Genomic DNA, 9,847 nt, shown 5'->3' with positions numbered 1-9,847 from the left:
CCATCTCCCTTCTCCTCATGTGCATGTTTGATATTGTTCCACCTCACCCCAACCCCACCCTACCTTTCTCTTCTCTACGGGAAAAGAGGGGCTCTAGCTTCATTTCCTTTTGGAATGGCCATCCTAATAATTATAAGAGAACAACAATAAAATTCACAACCACCACCACCCAGCAAGACATTAATCGGGCTCCTTTATATTCTTGGACTTTGCACACAGTGATTGCTGCTGCCTCTTTAGTATTTGAGCTGGTATCCTTTCTCATATTGTAATCATCAGTAACAGAACAGCTGTCAAACACGTTCGTCGTTTCGCAGCAGTCCAGCTGGCTGCTTTCTGAGACCTAGTCTCGAAACACCGCGAATGGATTATTTAGTTGGGGATTGTGGGGTTGTTACAATTGCAGTGCACTCTAATGAAACCAGGAATGATGGAACCAAGCTTTTGGTGGGCTTGTGCCCCTTTGCTTCCTTGCTATCGTTGCCGTGATTGTCTGGATTGAGGGTGTTGTGGCATGAAACACTCTCTCTCCTCCTTTTCCTTCCCCCCCTCCCCTTTCCTTCTGCAGCTCACATGTCACTTTGGGTTCCCAGGAATTACATGTTTGCACAAAACAAGGTGTTCACATAGGATGAAGACTAGCCTAAGTTCCTACTAGAGTAAAGTCAGATTACTTGTTAATGGTGTTGAAAAATGCACCACCTCGTCATCACTCCTTATCCTCTCTTTATTAATTTTGTCACCATCCTTCTTAAATTCAGTCTTCCACCGAAATGAGTCTTTTAGATTAAAGGATTGCTGGAAAGCGAATTTAGTTCTGAGTAGGTTTTGTTGTTTGTTTCCTTTTTTTTTTTTTTTATGGCTTTGAAAAGAACAGTTATGAAGAAGAAACTATCAGACTTCACCATGCAGTTGGTCCTTCTTGTTTTCTTGGTGTGGGCACCAACAAGGTGAGATTTTTTTTTCGTCTAATTTTGCTATTTGAATTAAGAGGAAAGCTTGTCTTGAATATCAGGAATTTAGGAAAAACTATTGAGCAACTGGGTTATAGCAATATACTTTGAAATACTCTTATCTAATGAAAGACGACTATTCTTGTAATAACCTAGGGATTCATCCTGTCAAATGAATCTTGTAGATAGATATTATGCAAAGTTGCTTGTTATTTATCTTTTACAATAAGGTACAATAGAGAGAATAAGAAGAGTTAAGGGAGGGAAATTCACTGAAAGAAAAATTGCCTGGGAAGTGTTTTCTCCCCATAATATTAGGTTATAAAGTACTGGTATAAATGTGTTATGTCTTCCACAATTCTGAACTTGCTATCATTAAAGTCAAATAGAAAACCTTAATTTAAAATAAATTTTTCAATGGACTTGTATCTTTTGGTCAAGATAGCAAATAAAAATGTATTTGATCTTAAACCTCTAGGTGGAGATAGCAGACAACTTCACATTCTTAAACAATAAAACAATAGCTTCATTTACTAATCAACTTTTTCCTCTTGTAAATTTAGAAACCATTTTTAAAATTACAACTTCATACAAAATACTTATTTTAAAAGTGTTTTTAATTTCCCCAAAATACAATTTTTTTGTGACTGAAATCTGTAACTTCATTTTTATATTTTAATAATTTAATAAAAAATATCAGAATGGCATCTTGAGTTAAATGTATTTATAATGCTGTTTTCAAAATAATGGAAACTGTGATTCCAGTTTGATCATAAAATTCCTATATACACTTTGGATGCAACCATTCTATTTGTTAATTAAAAATAGCCAAGATGTCCAGTTTATATTTACAAATGTTTTTGATACTCTAAGTACACAACTTTATTAAAATAATAGTAGAATAAGTTCAAGATAAAGGAGACATTTCCAAAAATAAGTATTTTATTTTTCAGATAATTTTAAAGGAAACTGATATTTGAATTGGAAAATATCCACTATTTTGTTATGTTAAATATTGATTCCAAAGGGAAAATCACAAATATTAATTTTAAAATGTATGATTTTGATGTGAAAATATTTTTGTGAAACTTTAATCATATCTTACTTATAGGTTTGTAAATAAGTTAATCAATGTAAAAACTTTGTAAACTCCCAGAACCTGAAATAATGTACACACATAGTTTTCTTAATGTTTCTGAAGTATACACAGTTAAATGTTTTCTTTGTTGCTATAATAACGTGTTTGTGTATTAGTTACCAATTCTGTAGGTGTGTTTTGGTCTATATGGTAGTTTTGGATGCATGTGTGTGTGCGTATGTATGTATGTATGTATATAATGTTCGTGCTGTTTATATATGGATACTGTCATTTATTTGTAATTTTTCACATATAGTTTGTCTTTTCCAAATACAATTAAAATGCTATTTTCCTTTGAAAACAATGGACAAATTGTAATCATGATTAAAATTTTACTATTTAATCAAATATTTGCTTACTGTTCTTAACTTTATATTTGCACAGTGATGATAAAAACTAGATTTTACTACATTATATAAAACAGTGCTTTTTAATTTGGTGGGCAGTATTTAAATCTCAAAATCATTCTCAGGAAAAAAAACTTGCTTATGAAGCAAATGTTCTTCTTTTACATCTATCTGAGGTTCTGCGTTAAAAAGCTAAGCTTTATAATCATGTACCTTTGGATCTAAGAATACTTTTGATAGAATTGTTGGTGGTAAAAATCAGTCTCTACCACTTTTGAAGAGAATGTAAGCCAATTTCATTTTTTTTATATTACATATTCAGGAAATGACTGGATAATTTAATGTCTGAAAAGGAAGTTATTACTGTTGTGGTAGACTGATTTAAAGCTCTTTCACCTTTAAGACTATCTGCAGTTCTTTGGAAATGTGTTTGTTGCTAGTCTGTTGTAGAGCCCACCCCCACAGTACTGACATCAGAGGACTCCCTGAGCATGATCAGTGGAGTTTCCCTCATATGTATATTGTATTTTATGTGGCCATTGGGTGGAGGCATATATAAAGGATGTAATATATGTAGTTTTGGGGATAAAAATATCCCCAGGAAAAAAGGAAATATGTCAAACAATAGGAATTGGAATTCTTACTCCTTAGTAGAGTTAATTCTGTTTTCCAATACAAGATTCAAATCATGGAGTGATTATTTATGGCACATGTATATTTATTATCATTTTTTATCAGTGTAGCTAAATTTTATTACATAGTTAAATTATTATTACCAAATTGTCGTATTTGAAAATATAATTTGAAACATTCTGTCAAATCTGAAATATGACACTTTGGAAAATGGGAAGTTTAAAATATAAAGCAGCAGAAATGTAAAACCTATTTTGATTTCAAGTTTTTGAAGAATCCAATGTGTCATATCTCTTTTCAACAATACTGTATGCCTCTTCTCCACACTGTTTGTAAATACATTTGTATTTATAGTAGTGATAACAAAAAAGGTGGCACTAGTAGCTTAGGTGGGAGAACTTAGTAAAACATAAAAATACAGAGTGAGAACAGTGTTCATGTTATAAAAAAACATTTCTATTAGCTTGTAAATTATGTCTTTAGGTTGGTGCTGGCTGATCCTCAAGAAGATGAAGCTAAGAATAACATCACCATCTTTACAAGAATTCTAGACAGACTTCTTGATGGTTATGATAATCGTCTTAGGCCAGGATTGGGAGGTAAAATATTTTTCTATTCTCTGAATTATGTTTAGTGCCCATAGGAGCTACATGATGATACTGATTGATTATTTAATAAGTTCTTACTTATGGATAACTTTATGCCTATTTAAGTACCTTAGATGAAATAAAAAGGAACAATCTAAAATACATATCCTATTTGTTATTTTTCTGCATGCTCTCATGAATACGTCAGTTAGCAAATATTTAGTAAGTGTCTTTTACATGACAGGCACTATTTAATGCACCATTAATACAAATGCAATGAATTAAAAAAAAACATACTCAATGAATTTGAAATATATGTTGCAGATAAATAGATATACACACCTAAAATCAAAGGAAGTATAAAACTTCCTTTGATTTATGAAATATGTCCAATTAAATTGATTTCGTCTGACAGAAATGAGTTTGAGTATATTTAAATCTACTGTGAATTAAGTCATTATCCATAGGTATCTACATAGGTTTGCTAGTTTCATTTTGCACTTTTCACAACAGAACTTTTGCTTTGATGAAGTCCTAGAAATTGGGCTAGAACATACAACACAAATATAATAAAAATGTTTTAGCATCTTGATTTAAGATGTGATTTTGTTTTGTAATAAATGTCAATGTGCATTTCTATTCTTTCTTCATTTCTAAAGCCATTGAAAAACATAACAGTTGATGCCAATATCAATTTGGCAGGGATAGTGTGTGATTTCAATAAAAAATATAATTTTCAACAAAGAAAAATAACTTTATTCATAAATTTAAAAGAATTTAGTCATAGTTAATATGTTTACTTTAATCTTCCTTCAGAAAGGAGCTAGATAATAGTGAGTAGTATGAGGAAAAATGTAGGCTGGCGCAAATCTTTAACTGGAGTTTTGACTCAAGAAGTTATGGTCCTTCATTACATCCCCTATTACTTTCTTAGGCATGAAAATGTTCATATGCCATTCCAAATCACTTACATATTCACAGGCACAGACACAGACATAGACACAAACGAGATTTTTTTATAATTCAAATTTAAAGTAGGTGATGTTGATCTCTATAAAATTAATTATTTACTTTTTCTAAGAGTGGTACTATTAAAACTTTAATTATTTAATAATTATAAAGTATATCTATACTACCTGCCAAGTTGTTTTCAGAAATCATTTCCAATAAAGATTTGGAATGCTTCAATAAAACTAGCAAAAGATCCTCCTTGTTACATGGGGATTTGACTCTTAATTAATGAATTAGCTATCCTTTGAATAGGTAGATTTGGGTTGAAGAACTGGAATCGAGCATTTTGTTAGAACATTAGTATGTGTAGCAAGTAATGCCTACAAGAAAGACAATTTTCTTTTACTTCTCAGTTATAATTGAATCCCTGAAAGCCAGGTTTTTTTAAAAAATATATATCGTCATGTAATTGCTATGTCTTTAGTCCTAATGAAAATAAGAAAATAACTTTTATGTTGCCATATTGGCAATTAACCACTGCCAAGCATTTGTGAAATGAAACTGTGCCAGGCATAAAAAGCCATTTAGGATTAGTAATGTATTTTTGAAGGTAGTATGTTTTCAAGAAGACGTTTTCCCCCTAATGTTACAGGGTCTTATCTATTTATAAAATAGATTATCTGTTTTTGCTTTGAATAGTATCATATACAGATTTAATATGAAGGTACATACACTGTGGTTTACTGAAAAGATCATGGGATCAAAGGACTGATTCCCTTACATTAAAAATGGATTTTACTATAAGCCTGTCAATTCAGATACAAATATCTCTTGTTTCTTTTCTCACTGCTGCCATTTTAGTTTAAGCATTTAACATCTTGTGATTGGAAGACCTCCCAGAATTGTTTCTCCCTCTTTCAGTGTATCCTCAAATTCAATAAGTAAATTATTTTTTCTTAAAATCACTTGGATTATGTCACTTCTTTGCTTCAAAAAAAAGAGTGACCTCTAAATTTATTCAAAATAAACTTTAAAGGTATTCAAAGTTTTTTGTTGTTCGTGCCCTTCCAGAATCTATCGACAATCTTACTTCCTATTGCTCCTCAGACAAATTTCTCATTCTCTCTTGGACATACTATGGATATTTCTGCTTCTGAAGCTTTCTTTCATCTGAAATTCAGGTTTTATTGCTTTTTCTTTGCTAGATAAATCTGTTTCCCTTTTTAAAGGAAACCCAGGTGCTTTAATTTCAATAGATTAAATTAAACATTTATTAATCCCCTAACAATAATGATTAATAATTATAAAGTACTTTACATTTGCTAAGCCTTTTACAGATGTTATAAATTCATTTAATCTTTACAACAACCCTGGAAGACTGGTGGTATTATAATGCCTATTTTACAGATGAGGAAACTGAAACACTTTTCCAGGATCAGAGAGGTAGCAAGTGTCTAAGGCAGAATTTATCCTTGGGTATCTCTGACTACACCACGCCATGAAGTTATGCACCAGACAAATTACTAGGTTCTGAGGCTACACAGAATCATAAAATATTCCCTGATCTCAAGGACTTTATATTCTTTTGGGTTGAGGAGAGTGAACAAGAATAACATGTTCAAAGATAAGTAAATGTAGACATATAAACAAAGCAAGTAGAAAGTCATTTACAGAAGGGGGAACACTTACAAGTAGGTTCTCATGTAAGAGATAGCTTTTGAACTGAGCTTTGAAGGGAATTTGCTGTTACAAGAACAAAAGGTGAGGAAGGAAAGCATTCTGCAATTGAGAGACAGCTTTCTGAAGGCTGAAGTGCTTTGTATTAGGGGAAAAAATCAGCAAAGGAAGCAATTTAGGTGAATCTTAGAGTTTATGAGGGAGGAATCAGTACAACTTTCTGTGAAACCTTCCCCAACTGCTTTTACAAAATTCTCTTTCCTTCCTGAAAACTCTTAGGCACTTTTATTTATTAATTATATGCTATTATTTATTAATATACAAATTCATAATTATTTACTAATGCTTTGCTATGTGTTATTTTATACTATTTAGGTATTATTCTATTATTTCTGTGAATAAATGTATTAAACAAATGTAACATATCTCCTTATATATGCATATATGTATAATATTTTCTCAATTAAAATGTAAATTCATTATAGGGAAGGACTAGTTTGTATATCCAGTTATTTTCATATCCTTTGTACATCAAATTTTTGTTGTCTAATTTATCTAAATTTCTTCATCTATAAAGTGAAGATACCTTTTTAGTGTTAATATAATAATAACATAATAATAATGCTAATTAGCACAACATAGGTTACAATATTTAGAAATCAAAAGGAAAATGCATTTTCCAAAATAGCAGATATTATAACTTACTTCTCTAGCCTATAGGAGTTTATAGTCTAAAATTATGCAGATCAAGGCAGATTGAAATGGAAACAATTGTTTATATGGATTCAATTCCAGAAACAAATATTAAAGCAAATATAAGACTTTCGACCTATTGATTAGGGCAATTATATTGTTTCAAGTATAGAATCATAGCATTTTATATTGAGAGAGGACCTTGAGAACATTCATTCAAACCTTCATATTTTGAAAATGGGATAAATGAGACTTGGAAATGTGAGATTTTTCTTAATTCATGGATTCCTAAATTCTCTAATAGACTGAAGATATGTTCCCTGATATAGAATCCTGGACTTTTGAGGACTAGTAATATAGAATTACAACATTGGTATTATTTCTCCCCTTGTCTACTTGTGTGGATTACTGTACCTCCTCCCAGATTTATTAACTTGTGTCTAGGTCCAAATCTATGTGTTTTCTGGGAGATCAGCTAACTCTAGGAGGAGATTCGTGTGTCTGGACCAATCTGTCCATAAACTGAACTGGACAGCTGACCTCAATGTAAAGGAAATCCACCACTGGTAAAATGTTTGCTTCAGACTAAGCTAATATACTCTGAGACTAGAGGTGAATCCAAAGCACACCCTATTTCATCTACAGCATCAGTGCTACATTCCCCCCATTCCTCAGGAAGATGTTTCTTTATGGAGATAGGCTTTCTGCTACCCAGGACCAGAACTAGTTTTTCTGTTTTTTTTGTTTTGTTTTGTTTTGTTTTTCTGATTGAGTGGCATACTATGTCCACGACACTTTACTATCTTTTTTCCAAGAAAATTACTTAAGTTGCAATTTAATATGCCAAAATATCTATTTTTCCTAAAAATAATATGAAAGTGTTAATTCCTGGAATGTCCTCTTTACTTTGCAGGCTTGAAAAGAATTACCAAAAAAGTCTTAGTCTTTTAGTTATAAAAAGTCAAATATCAGTATAGTGGAAATAGCACTGCTTTTTGGTATAATGGAAGGCAGAACAAATTAAGGATTGGTATAATAAAGTAGCCCAACTGGAAATAATGGGCCATGTCACTTAGGACAAACCATTGTGATGCAGTGTATAAAGAGGAGGCCTTGCATTCCAAAAGACCTTGCTTCATATTCCACCTCTGACACACACCTGCTTTGAACTCATTTAACTTTTCTGAGGCACTCTGTATGTTTTAAAGTGCTCTCTCTGTGTTAATTCCTTTTTTCATAAACTTTAGGAAAGTACCACTTGATCTTTTTATGTCATGCAGATATTCTGACAGTCAAATAAACAACAAAATGTGAAAACACTTTACTGTGCCTGTAGTTATATGAAATTGTTAGATTATTAGTTGAGTAAAGGCCTTAGAAAACCTCTTGGAAGTATGAGTTTAGTAACTGAAAATTTCTTTGAAACTGACAAGTCAGGAAATTATTGGTAGGCTTTTTGTGTTCAAGTAGACTGTTTCATTGTAACCTTTTCAAATCATAGCTAAGTTTGCCTTGAGTATCTTATCTACCAAGACCAGTAGGTTCAGATTAGCTAAAATTAAGAACTTCAATCAATTTTACCCCCTCTTGTCTTCATGTTGATCTTTTTGGTCTTTTTGGTTTGATCTTTCTGCCCAGGGATTTTACATTACATGTGAGATTTTCAAATGATTGAATCCTATATTTTAACCAACTGAAAGAAAATTCTCTCTCTTTTTGACCTCTTTCATGGATAATTGGGCACAAGGTGGATGATTCCAGGAGTACTAAAGTGTATTTTCACAAAGTTTGTGTTTGATAGTCCAGTTCATTCATATACTTTGTGTTACTTTTCATTAGGTAAATATTAACATTTAGGGATTAGTTTTGGAAAATCTACCCTAATCATTATGCTCACCTTCAAGCATGGAAAATAATAACAAAGATGGAAAAGTCTCATGTTGTTGCTGTCACCCCCTCCTTGCTGATATAGCTCTTATTGTTTTCTCTAAATTTGTAAAGAAATTACATTATGTTATCTGTGCAATCCAGCATAGAAGGACTGATGAGGAATAACAAACGATAAAATTGCTTCTTCAAGTCTTCTGGCCAGAATGAGGTTTGACACATTCCTATGCTTGTTGGTTTGCTTGTTTTTTAAATTTATAAAAATATGATTAACAGGATCATAACTGTAATAGTTTAAAATTTTATTTGGTATACTTTTATCAAAGTAGCATATGGAAAAAATGGGCAGAATTTGGGGAAAAATATCTTGTACCCAACATAAAGGAAAGAAGTAAATCAATATTTATCTGATTTTATTTTATTGTTTTTTTAAATATAGTAATAACCATGAGAAGATTATTATCCTGCATAAACAGAAAGGTCTTTACTCCATATTCCAAAAACCTTTCCTACTGCCTAAGCATGAGTGCAAACTGTAAATGATAAGACTCACTAATAGGTAGCTCATGGAAGCAGTCTCCTTGTTTTACTATAGAATTAGCTTGTATATCTAAAACGTTAGCAGTTTAAGTTAAATATACTGACATTAAAGTTGAAATATTTTTATAATATCAGTAATCATGGGCATGGGGCATTATAATTAATCATAGACATTTTACATAAATGGTTTAATATTATTTTTATGATACCAAGCTAGTTTTTAGTATTTTGGCCCTGATTTTGTTTTATTAATTCTTGTTGTAGTTATAAACCATTGAGAGCTATGCTGGCACTATCCTCATGTACCTTTCTCTCTCTCTTACTCTGTAAAGTTCACACACTAATTACTGACACAAGAGTTCTAGATTTGATGCCTCAATAGGAGTGGTACAGATAACTCTTTATTTGGAGTCAAAGATCATGTATTCAAATCTTGACTCT

The 9,847-nt window shown here is 31.6% G+C and overlaps 1 protein-coding gene across 1 annotated transcript in view; it reads left to right on the top strand.

Moving 5' to 3' along the window:
* The first annotated feature begins 879 nt into the window (after positions 1 to 879).
* GABRA2 (gamma-aminobutyric acid type A receptor subunit alpha2) overlaps positions 880 to 9,847 on the top strand; it is a 138,826-nt gene continuing 129,858 nt past the window's right edge. Inside the window, exons 1-2 of the mRNA XM_072621433.1 lie at positions 880 to 950; positions 3,555 to 3,670. Of these exons, the coding sequence (XP_072477534.1) occupies positions 880 to 950; positions 3,555 to 3,670 (187 nt within the window). The remainder of the gene's footprint in view (positions 951 to 3,554; positions 3,671 to 9,847) is intronic.

The sequence above is a fragment of the Notamacropus eugenii genome, chromosome 6 (genome assembly GCF_028372415.1).
Source record: "Notamacropus eugenii isolate mMacEug1 chromosome 6, mMacEug1.pri_v2, whole genome shotgun sequence".
NCBI classification, from domain to species: Eukaryota; Metazoa; Chordata; class Mammalia; order Diprotodontia; family Macropodidae; genus Notamacropus; species Notamacropus eugenii.
This window is presented reverse-complemented; position numbering and strand designations above follow the sequence as displayed.